Source organism: Delphinapterus leucas, chromosome 11 (assembly GCF_059928025.1).
Source record: "Delphinapterus leucas isolate spDelLeu-1000000601 "Yukka" chromosome 11, BTC_Dleu_Yukka2, whole genome shotgun sequence".
NCBI lineage: Eukaryota > Metazoa > Chordata > Mammalia > Artiodactyla > Monodontidae > Delphinapterus > Delphinapterus leucas.
Window position 1 is genome coordinate 40,026,896 of NC_143139.1, and position 19,274 is coordinate 40,046,169.

Sequence of the window (19,274 nt, forward strand, 5' to 3'; positions counted from 1 at the left end):
AATATCATGGGGTACTACTAGCATTGGGAGGAAGGCAAGAAGATGAACATCCTGCACAAGGAAGATCTGCCTAATCCAAAATGCTAATAGCACCCCCATTGAGAAACACTGAGGAGGAAATGAAGCTGGAAGCTAGTGTCCCCAATGAAGGCAAGGAGCTTGGCACACCACTGTCCTGAAGGGGAGCATAAGAATGCTATGATTAGATGTGAGCTCAAAGCACAGGTTTACAACCTCAGAACAAGGCAAAAAAAAACAATGGATGGGAAACAGTAGCGGAGATGTAGCACCCCTGACTCCTGGCCCCAGAATATTTCAGGGAAGCATGTGCAGAAAGAGCAGGCGCTACTCAGAAACAGAATGCCTGGCGAGGGAAAGCCAAGTTCAGTGAAAGAGAGGTGGGGCTAGGGAGGGTGAAAAGGGTAAGAATGTGGAGAAGTTTCTCTGCAGAACAGGGAGTTTCCAAGTCCCATTAATCACAGCTCAACACTGTCTCAAATCCTTCCCTTCCTTTCCACTCCTCCCGCCCCCCACCCTCAATAGCTTTCACTTGGATTCTCAAGGGAGCCTCAGAATTTGTCTCCATGCTATCAATCTGTCATCTTTCCAATATACCTTTTACATTGTTTCCAGAAGCATCTTTCTAAATACAAGCCTGATAGAGACTTCCCTAGCAGTTCAGTGGTTAAGACTCCACACTTCCATTGCAGGGGACACTGGTTTGATCCCTGGTCAGGGAACTAAGATCCTGCATGCTGCAGCCAAAAAAAAAAAAAAAAAAAAAAAGAGGGCACTAAATACAAGCCTGATCATAAAAACTTTCCATTGTTTCTGTTGTTTATCTAACTAAATCCTAAACTTAGCATGGCACTCAAGGCCTTCCAGCATCTGGCCCTAACTGAACTGTTCCAGTCCCTTCTCCCTTCTGTATTTCTCCATGCTCGACTGACTCCTTGCTTTCCTATTCCCTTTATTCATGTTCAGCTTCCACAAGCCTTTACTTGAACCTTTACTTGAACCAATAAACCTTATTTGTCCTGCTTTACGTTCAAGTTCACGGCTTTGAGTTCGTAAGTCCCTCTCTTCTATTACCAGTGCTTCTTAAACTTCCCTGCAGGTAAAAATCACTAGGATACTTGTTAAAAACACAAATTCCTGGGTCCCATCCCAGATACATTGAATCAGAATCTTTAAGGGAGGAGCCTGAGAGGCCATTTAGGATGGTTTTAAAACATGTCCCCCCAAATCTCTGACATTTCTCTCACCAAAAGGTAGAGTCAAATTCCCCTCCCTCTGAACATGAGCCAGCTTTAGTGACTGGTGCTAATGAAGAGAATGTGGAAAAAGTGATACTGTATAACTTCTGAGGCTGGGTCATAAAAGGCTACACAACCCCTGGCCCTGACTCCCTTCCTTCTTTGTTCCCTCCTTCCCTCCCTCTCTGGATGCTTGCCCTTGGAGCCCAGCCAAGCAAGCCAAGCAGCCACATGGAAAAGCCATATGTAGGTGTTCTGATCATGGCCGCAGCTGAGATCCCAGATGACTGCCAGCATCAACCGCCTGACTTGTGAGTAAGCCTTTAGATGACTATGGCCCCCAGTTCTGAGATACCGGGGATGGTGAGGGGAACCGAGGCAAGCCCTGCCCAAATTGGAGATTCACAGTAAAATAAGTATTGTCATTATTGCAAGCCACTAAATTTTGAAGATTGTTTTTCCTGTGTAGCAATAACTGGAACACCATATTATTCCCCCTCACCCTTTTTTTTTTTTGGCCGCGCCACTTGGCTGGTGGGATCTCAGCTCCCCAACCAGGGATTGAACCCGGGCCATGGCAGTGAAAGCCCGGAATCCTAACCACTAGGCCACCAGGGAACTCCCTGGAACACCATATTATTAACAGGTACCTCATGTGATTCTTAAGATGAAGGAAGTTTGGGGACTTCCTCTACTATACAAACTATACTAAACTATAGTATTACATTCCTTGAGGTCAGGAATTAAGTCTTAATAGCTTTCCAGAGCTTGATCCCTTTTTTCTGAAATAGCTTTATTGATTTTCTTTTTTTGATAAGAATAATACATTTGACATAAAAATTACAGCAATGTAAAAAGCATAACGTAGAAGGTAAAAGAGCTATGCGGTCTCACCCCGCCTCTATGCCACCTTAAGTGATAACCATGGTCAACAGGATGGAAGGGCAGTGTTTTCTACAGAGCAGGTGGTTGATGGATTTGTCACTGAAGAAAAGGTGACAGTGCAGGTTACAGAAACTTCCTACTGGTATTTAGCTGTATTCTAGATATAGCTCCAGAATCACTTTCTTCAAGTCTTTACCATCTTTCTTCTCTTACATGTATCATAGCTTCCTATTAATTAACAAACTCTACTAGTGAGGTAAGCTCTGCCCTAAGCTCTATGGCATCTCTATTTGAGTGAAGTTAACGTGCTTACCATCTCTGGTATATTATTAACATACCATTCCCTCAACATTTGTTGAGTGCCTACTATGTTCTAATCACCATGCTACACACTAGGGATATAAAATATGCAGGAAAGGGGCCCTCGTACCAAAAAACTCATGGTCCAGAGCAGGGGTCTTTTTCTTAAAGAGCCAGACAGTAAATATTTTATACTTTGAGGGCCATATGGTCTCTGTTGCAACTCTGCTGCTGCAACTCTGCTGCATGAAAGCAGCCATGGACAATACACAAAAGGACATGGCTATGTTCTAATAAACCTTTATTTACTAAAACAGGCAGCCAGTAGGCTGCAGTCTGCCTACATAGTTTACACTGTTCAACAGAACCGTATGCAATGGTGAAATGCCTCTGTGATGTCCAGCGTGGTGGCCACCAGCTACATGTAGCCATTGGCGCTTGAAACGTGGCTAGTGCAGCTGATGAACTGAATTTTAAGTGTTTTTAATTTTAATTAATTTAAATTTAAGTAGCCACATATGTAGTGGCTACCCTATTGGACCATGCAGGTATAGAGTGCACCTAATACTCCCTTCAACTAAAAACCTACCTCAAAATTCACCTCAACCAGAAAGCCTTCCTGACTAGCTTCTGCCCACGGTGTTCACTCTCTCTCTCGTATTTTATATCTAGTCCTTACTCCTGTTCATTCTGGACTTACTGACATTTTGCTTAATAACTAATGTGTTTTATAATCGTCTTTTGTGTTTATAACTCTTTCTTTCCCCAACTGAACAAAAAGTCAAGTACAGAGAATGTGTATCCTGATTATCATCATATTCCTTCTCCACAGAGCCTTGCATGGTACTTAAAATCCAGACGGTGCTCAGAAAAGCCATTCTACACCATGTACTTCCTTTAGCAATCTCCCTGACAGGTGGTAGTGTTTGCTCAAGACAGATGGTCCTTTTGGACCAGGATCAGCACTTACTTGGAGAATATTTCTACAATAGCCGATGACTTGTTCTTGTTGACAAGAGAAAGTTCTTTGGCCGTAACCCTCAATGATAGTGAAGTCCATTGCCGTCTATTAAATGGAGTTGATTCCATCTTGTCTACAGATACTGAAATACCTATGTGACAAAGAAAGTCAGAATATCAGACACAGAAGAGGATTCTCCAGCATCCAAGGACTGGCAGCGGTGTGGTGTGAAGTGAGAGAGCAGAGAGCCCTGGAGCAGCAGACTGTAGTCCTCTACCGGTTCTCTCAAAAACTGTAACCTTGGTCAGATGATTGAATTTGGGTTGTAGTTTCCTGTAAAATGAGAAGGTTAGATCAGGTAATCTCTAAGGTCCCTTTCAGTTTCCATCATTTTATGACTGACCCCACTGTGCAAACAGTGATTGGCCTTTCCCTGAACTTAAGCCTGTTCCAAAGTCACATTTGGAGTGAAATGTCCCACTCTTCTGAGTTACATCCCAGGGGAAGTACAATTGGCATCTCTGTAGAGTCAGGTCCAAATTAGGTTCTACCTACATCCAAGTTTTTTTGGCTGCCCTCTCTCCCCAAGTTCTGTAGCAATGACCACTTGGTGCTGGGGAGAGAGCTGTGGGTACAGCATAGAATGAAACAAAGAGCATGGGCTTTAAGGCAAGGTAGACTTCAAATGAAATCAAAATTTTGTAACCTTGAACAAATTATATAACCTTTTCAGTTTTAGTTGCCTCACTGTAAAATGAGAATACCTACCCTTACAGGGTTTTTGATGTGGGTTTTAAGGAGATAATATACTTAAAATACTAGGCATTAATTATAGTAGTATGAAGAACATTTTAAGTATAATATATTAGTATTGGCTTCAAGTCAAAGAATATATACAGCCATGCCCTTGACATCACCTAGACCCTATCCATTAACTGGATTATTTGTTTTTGCCCCAGTAATTATCAAAGGAGTTCCAACCTTTGTTGGAGGTGAGATTAGAAATGAGTCAATAGTTTCCTTATTTGAAGATTGAACAATATAAATGAAAGTGCTACTTGCAGCTCTCCTGACAACCACAGAGCATAACTTATCTGGTAGAAAATATGGTTCATCAGGCACTGCTTCCAACAGCCTTGACAACAGCAGAACACACAATGTGCTTAACCAAGCAATGTGGGCTACCATTTCACACTAAAAGTCCTGTGATGCAAAGTAAGTGATAAGTGACCCAAAACGACCACACTACTTTTCCATTTGTAGTACCTGTTCTCCCCACTAAAGCCTTGTCTGAAAACAACATTAGTTTTGTTGTTTTTGTTTGTTTGTTTAAATCCCCATGTTGTAAGACAACATTGAACCCTCTTATGGTAAGGAGCTCTGGTGTCAAGAGACACATGTACTCAATGGGAGTGTTGGCCCCATTACTTAAAGCTGTGTGTCCCTCCCTAAAACTTAGATTTTTCATCCATAACAACAGTACTTACTTCATGGTATCTTTATGAGGAATAAATAAGATAAAGAATAAAAGACCCTGACATAGAATAAGTAAGCAATAAATGTTAGTTTTTTGTATTATCTCTTCTCCCTGGATAAAATAACCTTAATTCTACACATGTTCTTTGAAATAAACCTGCGTGTATCAAATAATATATGACATTTGTCTATCTGCTTTTCAGTTTGTAACTGACAGACCTACCAGACCTTGGCAGGCGTTTCTCTAACAAGAAAATGACACAGCTGTTTATTCAGCTAAACGTAATTATGTATAACCACAATAATGACCCTTTAAGCCAAGTCCACGAAATACCGAACAACACTTTTAGACATTATTTGGTACAATTATGCTTCCAATGTAAGTACAGGTATGAATGTTGTCAGTTCTAAAGGGATCAATTATGGATCAAAAAAAATACAGAATATATTTTCTCATACTTGTTCATTAAAAAAGGAAAAGCATTAATGGAGTTAGACTCTAGATGCAAGAGAAGTTAAAGTAGGGAAAGACAGAATGAGGACACACCGGGAACAGCCTTGAAAACCATGCTAATAGGATTCCCCGGTGGTCCAGTGGTTAGGACTCAGTGCTTTCACTGCCATGGGACCGGGTTCAATCCCTGGTTGGGGAACTAAGATTCCACAAGCCGAGCGGCATGGCCAAAACAACAACAACAACAACAAAGAAAACCACGCTAAGGAATCTGGACCATATTCCAATAGCAGAAAGAACTAGCCTGTAGGTGAGCAGAGATGAGATCTAGTTGTCATGTGTCATTCCCTAGCACATGCGTGACCTTCATGGCAAATGAAAAAAAAGATTTCCCTGAGCCTCAATATCCACATCTGTAAGAAAAGAGCTCTGTAGTGGATTACCCAGTCTCAATGGTGGAACACTGGGAGTTTCTGAAAAAGCAAGTAACATAATAAAAGCCATGTTTTAAAAGCTGATTCTGGGACTTCCCTGGTGGTGCAGTGGTTAAGATTCCGTGCTCCCAACGTAGGGGGCCTGGGTTCGACCCCTGGTGCGGGGACTAGATCTCACATGCATGCCGCAACTAAGGAGCCAGCGAGCTGCAACTAAGGAGCACACGTGCCGCAACTAAGAAGCCAGTGAGCCGCAACTAAGGAGCACACCTGCCACAACTAAGGAGCACAGCTCCCGCAACTAAGGAGCACACCTGCCCCAACCAAGACCCAGCACAACCAAATAAATAAAATAAATATTAAAAAAATAAAAGCTGATTCTGCAGCAGTGTGTAACTTGATAAGACAGGAAAAGCTTGGAGTCTTATTTACTAGTCAAGAAGATCCTAAAACTGTCTAAGTGAAAGGTAATCAAGGTTTAAATTAGCATAGGTGGGAATGGAAAAGTGGGAAGAAAGAACTGAGAGTTCTTAGAATAAAACGGACTTAGGGTGAGAGAAGGAATCAAAGGTGGCATCATCAAACTTGAACCATTAGAAGGTTGTTGATGCCACTAACAGAGAGTAAATAGAGGAAGAAGAGGAGGAATGAAGAGCTGTGCTTTACACATGTTGAGATCTACATGTCAGCAAGAAAAATCCTAGTGATACACAGCAGGGAGTTGAAAGGTTAAAAATCAGACTCTTAGAAGGAAAGGAACATTTTAAAACATCTAAAAACATCTAGTTACGCAAAGCACGTCTCAATCCTCACAACCACTTTAAAAGATTGGTTTTTTTAGCTTACCTTTATGATGAAGAAACTGAGGTTCAGAGATATTAAATAACTTTACAATGATTACTTAGCTATAAAGTAGCAGAGCTGGAATTCAAATCCATATTCTGTCTGATTCCAAAGTCAATTTTCTTTCCACTACAAGTATGAGTAATGATTAAGACCATCACCTTTAGCCAAGGTCGAAAACCGGGCAGCAAAATCTCTGAACTCACCTAGTTGCAACCCACACAAATGATCTTTCGGTAAGGGTGTGGTGGCAAGTATATTCCCAGAATGGTTAGCATCAGAGATAACTTTAAGTTTAGCATCAGAGGTAACTTTAAGTTGCTCTGAAAAGAATTTCAGAGCAACTTAAAGTTACCTTGGGCCTGCTTGAAATACTCTCCCATCATGAATATCTTGGCTTTCTGGGCTTGCATTAAATGTGTGATATCTCCCCCAACTCACCCACTCTGTCTCAGATGACAGTCCCATTCTCAGACTTCAGGACAACTTCCTTAATCCTTAAGAGTGAAAAAGGCATGTACAACACCTAAAAAAACTCTTCCAGAAGGATGTATTCGGTTTGGGCTACAATATCCTTGAATATTTTTTCCAGAGGCCCAGTGGATTTTAAGATCCAATCCATTGCATTGTCATATACAAATAATGATGGCAGCTATCACTTATCGGGCACTTACTAACTCTAATTCTTACAACACTCCTGGAGATAGACTATTTCCATTAAAAAATAAACACAAACAAACAAACAAAAAAGCCACCTGTGGTTTATTGAGGTTGAATAATTTGCCTACGGTCATCTAGCTAACATATGGCCCAGGCGGAATCCAGTGTTCAGACTCCAAAACCCAAACTTCAACTGTAAAGGAAGAACTGCTGGATTGGTGGAACTTTGTGCAAGAGTTAAAGGAAACAGATATAACAAAAATAACTCTAAAATTAACCTAGCCTCAGAGACTGGGACAGTGGTACAGCAAGTAATAATGCGATACATAGAAAGGGGAACTATTTGCTAAGAGGAAGATGCCTTCAGTTTCAGGTACATATGGCAGATTTTTACATCAAGAGAGAAGCTTAGAAATCAAGTAATCAAATCCCCCTTTTTACAGTAAGGGAATTAAGCCACATAAACACCCAATAACTCTCCCAAACTCACCAGCTAGTCAGGATGAGAGCCAGAGCTATTCCCAGTTCAAAGTTCTTTTATCACACCAGGTAGCTTGAGGTGGAACAGCTAAACCCCTTTGGGTGAGCTATAGCCTAGATATAAAGATCTCTGAACAAAGGTCCTTGAAAATAAAGGGTTGGGCAATGACACACTGGGAAATTTGTCCCCAGGTATCTGCTTCCTCAAGAGATTGCTTAGGGTGAGGCCTGGAGCTGCTTGGGAAACCAGCTCTAATAAATTCATCTACAGCTTTACCTAACCAAGCGAATTGTCTCCCGGAAACAAGGCTGGGACAAAAGTAAATGAGCTGCCACTAATAAAATCCTGTTCTTAAAAATCCAATCTCATGGGATTGACATATATACACTACCATGTGTAAAACAGACAGCTAGTGGCAACCTGTTGTACAGTAGCACAGGGAGCTCAGCTTGGTGCTCGGTGGTGACTTAGATGGGTGGGATCGGGGTAGGGTGAGAGGAAGGCCCAAGAGGGAGGGGATATATGTATACATATAGCTGATTAACTTCGTTGTACAGCAGAAACTAACACAAGATTGTAAAGCAACTATACCCCAATTAAAAAAAAAATCCAATCTCAGTCATATCTTTCTTGCTCTCTCTTTTTTTTTTTTGGCTCCTGAGATGGTTGCTTGTGCAACAGGCATAGTTGCTTGAATATAACCTCAAAATAGAGAACAAAGTACAAACTCACTTGTTAAGAAAAAATGTTATCTTTTAGAAATAGATTGTAGACTTAATTAAAAGAAAAAAAATCTAAAAAACTTCAAGGTGCAAAGGGAAATTGTAAGCAAAAGCAACATGAAATGTGTTCCCACATAATTTGTTTTAGAATATAAACTACATTTACCTCTAAGGGTATATTTTTGTACAAAAAATAGTGACTAGGGCTTCCCTGTTGGCGCAGTGGTTGAGAGTCCGCCTGCCGATGCAGGGGACACGGGTTAGTGCCCCGGTCCGGGAGGATCCCACATGCTGCAGAGCGGCTGGGCCCGTGAGCCATGGCCGCTGAGCCTGCGCTTCCGGAGCCTGTGCTCCACAACGGGAGAGGCCACAACAGTGAGAGGCCCGCGTACCGCAAAAAAAAAAAAAAAAAAAATAGTGACTAAATTCACCCGGGCCGTGCGGCATGTAGAATCTTAGTTCCCCGACCAGGGATGGAACCCTAGTCCCCTGCAGTGGAAGCACAGAGTCTTAACCACTGGACTGCCAGGGAAGTCCTGATGTTGAAGTAATTTTAGATTTACACAGGAGCTGCAAAGATAGTAAAACGTTTCCATATACTTTTCACCTAGCTTTTTCTTACATTACCACAGTACAATTATCAAAATTAAGAAATTAACATTGGTACAGTACTACCAAATAAACTATATTCAAATTTTACCAGTTTTTTCATTAATGTCCTTTTTCTATTCTAGGACCCTATACTGCACTTAGTTGTCATGTCTCCTTCAGGCTCCTCCAATCTCTGACAGTTCTTCTGTTTTTCCTTGCCTTGAATGGCCTTGACACTTTAAAGACTACTGGCAGATATTATGTAGACTGCCCCTAATTTGGGTTTCTTGGTTTCTCCAATAAAAAGAACCCGGGTTCCTTGGAGAAGTGGTTGATACGGAGCTGGGGAAGGGCAAATACAAGATAAGCCTGGACAGGGAACTATCCTCAGTATCTAATAATAATCTATAAGGGAAAAGAATCTGAAGAAGAATCGATATTATATGTAAATGTATAACTGAATCACTTTGCTGCACACCTGAAACTAACACAACATTATAAATCAACTATACTTCAATTAAAAAAAAAGAGATGGGGACTTCCCTGGTGGTCCAGTGGTTAAGAATCTGCTTTCCAGCTGAACTCGGGTCGATCCTTGTTTGGGGAACTAAGATCCCACATGCTGGGGGGGGGGGCTGGGGGGGGCTGGGGTGAGGGGGGGGCGGGCAACTAAGCCCACGCGCCACAACAAAAAATCCTGCATGCCGCAACCAAGACCCAACACAGCCAAATAAATTAATTTTTTAAAAAAGAGATGAAACAAAACAAGATAAGCCTGGAACATCTCTCAATTCTCAAAAATAAAGTTTGTTTTTTTTTTTAAATATGATGTTTTCTCAGATTAGATTGAGGTTATAGAATCTGGGGAAGAATACTACAGAGCTGATGTGCCTCCTCAGTGCATCATATCAGAGGATACATGATTTTGATATCTTATTACTGATGATGTTAACCTTGATCACTTGGTTAAGGTGGTACCTGCCACGTTTCTCCACTATAAAGTGACTATCTTCTTCCCTTTATATCCCTTAGTTCCCCGACCAGGGATCGAATCTGCGCCCCCTGCGGTGGAAGCACGGAGTCTTAACTACCAGACCACCAGGGAATTCCCATACTGTGGTGTTCCAATGGTGATTTTCTATTGCCCTCATTCCTCCTACATTTATTAATTGGAATTATTATATAAGGAAGAATTATCCTATAAGGAGGAATTATCCTTTCTCCCTCATTTATTTATTCAATCATGTATTTATACTCGTACAGACTCATGGATATTTATTTTATTCTCTGGGTTATGATAATTCCTGGATTATTTTATTCCCTAGGTTATGTTATTTTGTTGCATAGATTATTCTACCTTGGCCATTTGGAGCTCTTTCAGCTTGGCTCAGGTGTCCTTTCAAGATGCCACCACTTTTTTTTTAAGCACTTCCTCACTTTCTAGCTCTGTAAGATGTTTCAGATTCATCTTGTGCTTGCCCTGCCCCAGCTCTGGAATCAACCACTTCTCCAAGGAAGTCTGGTTCCTTTTATTGGAGAAACCAAGATCTGGACATTAGGTGTACTCATTGCTACAGAGATGTCACTGCTTCTAGGCTCTCAGGGGACAGAACTAGGAATATATGTATGTATATTAACCCATATATATATACACATCTATATTTCTATATTTATCTCTATATCTACCTATATATATTTATATATAAATTTATAAATATATACATATATATTTTTAAACTATAAATTCATAGTGATACTTCTGACTCCAATCTAGCATCACAAAATTCATTCTAGTATTCCCTTTTATTTATTTGTAACTTCTTTCTCTGAGGGTGAGAAGCCTAATTTCATAGAATGTGGAGAGAGATCTAGAATCTCCAAAATGATGCCATTGCCAGTTTCTACTCCCTTGATACACCATATATTTTTTCTTTACACTTAAGACTGTTATCTCTTCCTCAATATATTCACCTTTCAAGACTCAAGTGAAAAGACTACCTCCTCAAAGAACCCTTTCCTGAACTGCCCTAGCCTTCTCCCAATCAGCATAGGTCACTTCCTCTGCCTTATAATAATTTTATAAATCATACTCAATAGAAAGTTTCTTGAGGTGAGAGGACAGATCTACTTTGCCTCTTGCCTTCCTAGTATCTTGCTTTTTTTAAATAGAAGGAACTCTATAAATATGTCTTGAATAAAACTGCATGAAGGTTTCAATTTTATCCAAAACGCTATTAGTACAAAAAATGACTGCCATTATATAGTCCTAAGGCAAGTTGAGACGGTAAATATCATTTTTCAGAACTGTGAATTAGTCAGTAATTTTAGCTTATTCAAACTCTGAGATAAACTCAAATGATATGAAAAAAGAAAATGGAACCACTAAATAACTTCAAATACTATTCACAAAAGGCTCCCTACTCTCTTATTCAGCAACATGGTGACATACAAGTCTATAGCATGTTAGAATAATCATTGCTACTGTTCTTGGAAGAGCTTCAGCCAGGTCTCTGTAGAAACATATATCCTAGACAATAGGGAAATTGTAACAATGACCAAATTCCCCAGGGTCAGCAAGGATATAGATATTTGCATCTGATCAGAGTTACCAATAACATTTGCCTCTTTCTTATCTCCTCTATAAGAATATTTTGTTCTTAAAAACACTAAGAGGGGGCTTCCCTGGTGGTGCAGTGGTTGAGAGTCCGCCTGCCGATGCAGGGGACACGGGTTCGTGCCCCGGTCCAGGAAGATCCCACATGCCGCGGAGCGGCTAGGCCCGTGAGACATGGCCGCTGAGCCTGTGCGTCCGGAGCCTGTGCTCCACAACGGGAGAGGCCACAACAGTGAGAGGACCGCGTACCGCAAAAAAACCAAAACAAAACAAAATACTAAGAGGGAGGGCTTCCCTGGTGGCACAATGGTTAAGAATCCGCCTGCCAATGCAGGGGACACGGGTTTGAGCCCTGGTCTGGGAAGATCCCACATGCCGTGGAGCAACTAAACCCATGCGCCACAACTACTGAGCCCGCGCTCTAGAGTCCGCGAGCCACAACTACTGGGCCCACGTGCCACAATTGCTGAAGCCCGCACGCCTAGAGCTGGTGATCCGCAACAAGAGAAGCCACCGCAATGAGAAGCCCGTGCACCGCAACGAAGAGTAGCCCCCGCTCGCCGCAACTAGAGAAAGCCCCTGCACAGCAACGAAGACCCAACTCAACCAAATAAATAAATAGACTTTTTTTTTTTAAGTTTTTTTTTTTTTTTTTTGCGGTACGCTGGCCTCTCACTGTTGTGGCCTTTCCCGTTGAGGAGCACAGGCTCCGGACGCGCAGGCTCAGCGGCCATGGCTCACGGGCCCAGCCGCTCTGCAGCATGTGGGATCCTCCCGGACCGGGGCACTAACCTGTGTCCCCTGCATCGGCAGGCGGACTCTCAACCGCTGCGCCACCAGGGAAGCCCCAAAAAAAGTATTATTAAAAAACAAAACAAAACACTAAGAGGGAATTCCCTGGCGGTCCAGTGGTTAGGAGTCCGCGCTCTCACTGCTGAGGGCCGGGATTCAACCCCTGGTCGGCCCTCAAGCTGCATGGCGTGGCCAAAAAACCCCAAAACAAAACAAAACAGAAAAACACTAAGATCCAGGGCAAAAGTAATGAAAAAAGAAGTTGTAAAACTGAGAAGCAATTTCACTGGAAACTGCTCATCAAAGAATCAGAGCAATCTTCACTAGGCAGTTACAAATATTCACCCTAAGCAATTCACATGTTACTATTCCAGAGATAAAAGAAGAAGAAAGTACCCTCAGATATAATCTTTCCCCCTACCTGGCCTATGTCAGGAGAAAAATAAGTGTCACAATACTGACTCTTCTATCTTCCCCAGACCCTAACTTTACCTCCACCTCTGACTTTGCCCTAAAAACATGCTCACATCTCTGGGGTGTGTGTGCGTGGAAATTTGTATATATGGATTAAGGAAATAATCCTTTTTTCTCTTAAGCCCTTTCCCCCCTCAAACTACCATCTCACCTTGCTCCCATCTTTAGAAACTTAGTTTCCGGGTCCTCATTGTTTCCACTTCCTCATCTTCTATTCATCCCTCTGCCCACTTGGGTGTAGCTTCCACTCCCACCATCCTGTTGAAATTATTCTCCTGAAGACCTCTTACTATCAAATCCAAGGACCATGTCTCAGTTTTTATCACTCTCTGTTGACATTTGAGTTGTTGATTAATCCCTCATTTTTGAAATTATATTTCTCCTTTTTTCTTAAATGGAACTCTCCTGCTTCCTTTCCTATCTTTTAAACCATTCACAATTTTCTCATGGAATCCTCTCTCCCTCTCTCTCTCCACTCACCCCTGTTCCTAGACATTACTCAAAGGTCAGTATCTCTCCTCTCTCTGGGTAAGCTCACCTATGCTGAAGTCATCAAAGGTCACTTACATCAAATGATTCCCAAAGCTGTATCACAAGCCCTAACCTTCCTGACTTTCCACTGTATGATGGATACCTTCATGTGTCACATAAATACACAACATAATACAGCCTAAATCATCCTCTTACCATTACTCTTCAAATTAAGTTTACTTAACCACAGATAATTTTTCTCCAAAGATGAGCTGGCATATGAATTTTTGCTTATATAAAATAAATAACATAGCATGAAAGACAGTATAATGGTAACAAAATGTGTACAAGGTCTGAAGTCAAAAAGAGGACTTCCAGGGTCTCACTCTGCCTCTTTCTAATTGTGTTGATCACAGGCACGTGATTCACCTCTCCGAAGAGTATACCATCATTAACCTTAGCTCATCAAAAATGCCTAACATGTGACACATAGTGAAGAGAGGATGGCATAGGGGCTAAGAGCCTGGGCCTTCCTCCGTACATGTTGCTCCCTCTGTCTGAAAATACTTCAGACCCTCCCTGGCCTTATGATATAGGTCCCAGCTTAGATGACACTTTCCTCCAGATGCTTTCCCTAACCCCGAAGACTGGGTTAAGAGGCTCCTCTTAAGTTTCCAAAGGACTATACCTACCCTAACATTGATCACATTGTATTTTTTGGATCACATTGTATTTTAACTCTCAGAACAGTGCCTGGCACATGGGTGGGTACTCAAGTATTTGTTAAATGAAGGGAGGTTTACCAGGTATCTGAAATCATTTGTTGGATTCACCTATTTTTATAAACTAGTACTTTGGGGGGGAAAGAAAGTGAAACAAAACAGTGGGTTATGTCTGTTTATTCCGAGAAAAATCATTCCAAATAATGGGAAACCAGAGGATATAGCCACCGAAAAAATGGTCTCTAGCATTAAACTCAGGCAGAATACAACGGAACCTTATCTATACAGATTGTTTTAGTTCACTCCCTCTGTTGGAATATTTCAGGTATTTTCTTACAAATGCTATTTCTTACAAATAACTGGCTCTTCAGGTAATAAAGCTAAATAGTAATTCTAGAAACTAAAAGAGAGCTAAGATGAGAAATAAAGAGGGGGGAGACTTAATTCAGTAGGTCACTCAAGTGTTCATAAGAAGCACCCAGGAAGCTTGTTTAAAATACAGATTTCCAGGTCCCATGCCTCAATTCTGATTCATTAGGTCTGGAGTAGGGTCCAGGAAGACCACATCTTAACAAGAATCTTGAAGTGATTCTAGTGTTGGAAGTCTCTCCCCATCATATGCTGGAAAGCATTGAAATAAAAAGGTCTAAGATCTATACGTATTCCAAGAAAAATGGAAAAACAGCAGCATAAAATGTTTTTATATTGTTCATTTCAAATTTTGCATTGTCATTCAAATTTGGTAGTGTAAAAAAAATGGCTGCCCTTCAAAGGTTAACTGAGGTTTGGACAAAATGAACCTGGGTCACTGAACTGATAAATTTGTTGCCCATCATCTAGGTTCATCTAGAACTTCCCTGCCCAGATGGCACAAAATTACTGTGCAGGGACTCCCCTGGTGGTCCAGTGGGTAAGACTCCGTGCTCCCAATGCAGGGGGCCCGGGTTCCATCCTTGGTCATGGAACTAGATCCCGCATGCCTGCCACAACTAAGAGTTCTCATGCCGCAACTAAGATCCCACGTGCTACAACTGGGAACTGGCACCGCCTAAATAAATAAATAAATATACAGTGCAGACCAATAACTCATGATAATAAAATTGAGTTCTTTTTTTTTTTCTGAAGATTTTTTTTTTTAACGGCTTATTTATTTATTTGCCATGCCTCGAGGCTTGTGGGATCTTAGTTCCCTGACCAGGGATCAAACCCAGGCCCACCGCAGTGAAAGCACTGAGTCCTAATCACTGGACCACTGTGGACTTCCCAAAGTTGAATTCTTTTTACTCTTTTTCCTCTAGATTGGTTTGTTGCTGAATTTAAAACGTTGCTTGAGAAAAATATACATGGTTAAAAATACGGTATCTGAATAGAAATTCCAATTTATTTTTATCTACTGAATATGAGGGTAACTAAAATTTATTGAGATGTTAAAGTTAAAGCAAGAAGCCAACAGGCTTGAGCTCTAATCTTTATTTAATCTGCCACTAATTAACACTATCACCTGCTTAACAAGTCATCTCTCAAGGCCTCAATTTCCTCTTGTGTAAAATGAAGGGGTTAAAATAGCCTAGTTTTTCTAACTGCGGGTCACAATTAATGAGTCATGAAATCAATTTTAGTGGGTCAGAACCAGCATGCTTGTTTGTTTATGTTAATGAAAAATGGAATGAAACAGAAAATGTTAGAGGGCATCACACATAGTAGAGATAAATATTCTTTTATACAGCTTTTGTTTCAGTTTGTATGTGTATAAACTGGGTAAGAATGTAAAATAGTTCTCACTGTGGCACGTGGTTAAAAAAAAAATTATAGTTTGACAAGTGTCGGCGAGGATGTAGACAAACTGAAACCCTCATACACTGCTGATGGGGATCTAAAATGGTGCAGTTGCTTTGGAAAAGAGTTGGCAGTTCCTCAAAAGGTTAAATATATAATTATCGTATGACCTAGCAATTCCACAATTCCAATCCTAGGTATGTATGTATGTATGTTTGTATGTGTGTGTATCTCCAAGAGAAATGAAAACACATATCCACATATAAACTTGTCCACGATGGTTTCTGAAAGTGGAAACATTCCCATTGTTCATCAACTGATGAACAGATAAACAAAATGTGGTTTATCCATATGAAGGTATATTATTCAGCCATGAAAAGTACTGATACATGCTACAACATGGATGAACCTTGAACAAATTATACCAAGTGAAAGAAACCAGTCACAATAGAGTACATGTTGCATGATTCCATTTATAGAAGATGTCTAGAAGAGGCAAATCTACAGAAACAGAAAGTAGAGCAGTGATGGCCTACCACTTGGGGGTGGGGGAGAAGGGCTGACTGCTAATGGTTATGGGGTTTTTCCAGGAAGTGATGAAAATGTTGTAAAATGGATTGTGGTGATAGCTGCACAACTCTGTTAATATACCACAAACCATTGAATTGTACACTTTAAATAGGTAAATTGTATGTCACATGAATTACGTTTCAATAAAACCGTTATTTTAAAAAATTACAGTTTGAAAGTCACTAGACTAGATGACAGATATCACTGAGGTCCCTGAGAATTCTCAGTGTACCCCCATACAGGGCTCACTTCACCCATCCTCCCACAATGGTTATTTGGAGGCAGGGCAGTAAGTTATCATGGAAGCACCAACTGACTCCAATTCTGATTCCAGTGCTAACCAGATGCATGGTGACCTCTTTGTACTACCCTCTTCTTCTATGTAAAATGAGGATGATAACCTACCCTACAGGGTTGTTCTAAACATAAAAGGAGATAATAAATGTATGCCATGCCTAGCACATAGCTTGAGGTCACAGTCCGATCTTGTCAGTCTCCGTACGCCTCCGTGTCTAAGACACATTCAATAAACATTATTCCAGAGGCTTCATTAACAGGATACACATTTGGACTTAGTTTACTTGTCGCATTGTCTTAACAAGGCCTATGTCATTAGACTCTGATAAAAAATAATTCATAAATGTAATTTTTGCTTCAGCTGTTTGACTTTTTTTTAGTGCAAAAATTACTCTCTTTATAATATTGTATAATGGAAAGAAATTAGTGGTCTCTTTAAAACATTGAAATTTTAATTACATAATTATTAGAAAAGCTACCCATCTCTTCTCAAATGTTTGTTTTGGGCACTTTGAGCAATTACTTTTTGTAGTTTCTATTCAGAGGTCAAATTAGGGGAAACCCCTGGCGGTCCAGTGGTTAGGACTCCATGCTTGCACTGCAAGGGGCATGGGTTCCATCCCTGGTTGGGGAACTAAGATCCCACAAGCCTCACGGCGTGGCCAAAAAAAAGAAAGTCTATTGAGCACTTGAAATGTGACTAGTTTGTATTGAGATGTTCCGTAAGTGTAAAATACATACCAGATTTTATTTAACAACCTAAGTGGGAAAAGAATTTGAAAAAGAACAGATACATGTATATGTATAACTGAATCACTTTGCTGTACACCTGAAACTAACACAAGACTGTTAATCAACTATACTCCAATATAAAATAAAAAGTTCAAAAACTCAAATTAGGGGCTTCCCTGGTGGCGCAGTGGTTAAGAATCCGCCTGCCAATGCAGGGGACACGGGTTCGAGCCCTGGTCTGGGAAGATCCCACATGCCGTGGAGCAACTAAGCCTGTGAGCCACAACTACTGAGCCTGTGCTCTAGAGCACGTGAGCCACAACTACTGAGCCCAAGTGCCTAGAGCCCATGCTCCGCAGCAAGAGAAGCCACCATAATGAGAAGCCTGCAACAAAGAGTAGCCCTCTCTCACTGCAACTAGAGAAAGCCCACACGCAGCAACGAAGAGCCAACGCAGCCAAAAATATAAATAAATAAATAAAAATTTTTAAAAAGTCAAATTAAACATTATTCACTTTTCTAGTATAAACATAACTAAACTGCAAAAAGGATAAGTCCATATATAAGTGTTGGAATGTGCAATCAAAATTTTGTTTCTTTAATTAGGTCAGTAGTTTTCAAAAATAGTTCCAGCAGCCAAGGTGTAATCCATCAGCGCCCCTCCCATTTCCTCACACCGCCACCCTCCTTCACCCTCCTCCTTCCTTTTGGGGAACGTCTCCTCTGCTGGTCTCAACAAACACTTCTAGCTGCCATTTTCTTCACTGTGTAGCTTCCTTGGTCAGAGTGACTGGTCAAGGGATGAGCGTGCTCATCATAAACAATTAGGTGGAAATACACAATATACAAAACAGAAGCCTCTACCTGCTCTTGTCCACCCCTTCTCGCAAGCCAATTCTCCTTCCCAAACGTAACCTCTGTCACAGTTCGGAGTAAAGATTTTCTGATATTGCCTATACATGTTAATAACAGCAAACACATAGTACTATGTGTCAGTCACTGTTCTAAGCATTCAGTACACATTATCTCATTTTATCTTTACAACAGCTCATGACGAAGCTATTATCACTATGCCTATCTTACAGATGAGAAAACTGAGGCACAGAGAAGTTAACACATGTCACACGTGAACACACATTTTTAAAAATTGTAATGGTTTTATGTTGATGTGCTATTCAGTAATTATTTCTTCTTGGACATCTTCCCACATTAAGATGTACAGATCAGATCTACCTCAACCTTTCGGTACCACATACTATTTCATTCTGCGATAGTTTATGACTTATTGAATGAGGCCCGTGTCAATGAATATTTATGTGGTTTTAGGTTCTTCATTTTTAAGAACAAGACTGCAGTGAACATGCTTCTACTATTGCCTACTTTCAGGTGTGCATCTAAGGTGTAACTTCCTAAAACAGCATTTCATAGGTTCAAAAGACCTATGTATTAAAGTTTTTAATAGACATTTCCAAATGTTCCTCAAAAAAAGTTGCATCAATTTATATATAATTTTGCATCGATGTATATTTGAACTATTAGCTATATGAGAAAGCTTATTCTCTACATCCTTGTCAATGTTGAGCATTATTTTTTTTAAGATTTTTTTTTTATGTGTACCATTTTTTAAAGTCTTTATTGAATTTGTTACAATATTGTTTCTGTTTTATGTTTTGGCTTTTCAGCCACGAGGCATGTGGGATCTTGGCTCCCCCACCAGGGATTGAACGCCCACCCCCTGCACTGGAAGGCAAAGTCTTAACCAG

At 40.7% G+C, this 19,274-nt stretch overlaps 1 protein-coding gene across 8 annotated transcripts in view; it reads right to left on the bottom strand.

Moving 5' to 3' along the window:
- The window catches only part of LIMA1 (LIM domain and actin binding 1), an 82,926-nt gene that overhangs the window by 50,868 nt on the left and 12,784 nt on the right, over positions 1 to 19,274 (bottom strand). For 7 of the 8 annotated variants that reach the window (XM_022572190.2, XM_022572187.2, XM_089920695.1 and 4 more), the window contains one exon: positions 3,412 to 3,553. In XM_022572190.2, coding sequence (XP_022427898.1) covers positions 3,412 to 3,530 — 119 coding nt within the window. In that variant the 5' untranslated portion in view covers positions 3,531 to 3,553. Of the gene's footprint in view, positions 1 to 3,411; positions 3,554 to 7,759; positions 9,225 to 19,274 lie in introns of those variants that run through there. The other variant, XM_089920694.1, reaches the window with a different exon arrangement.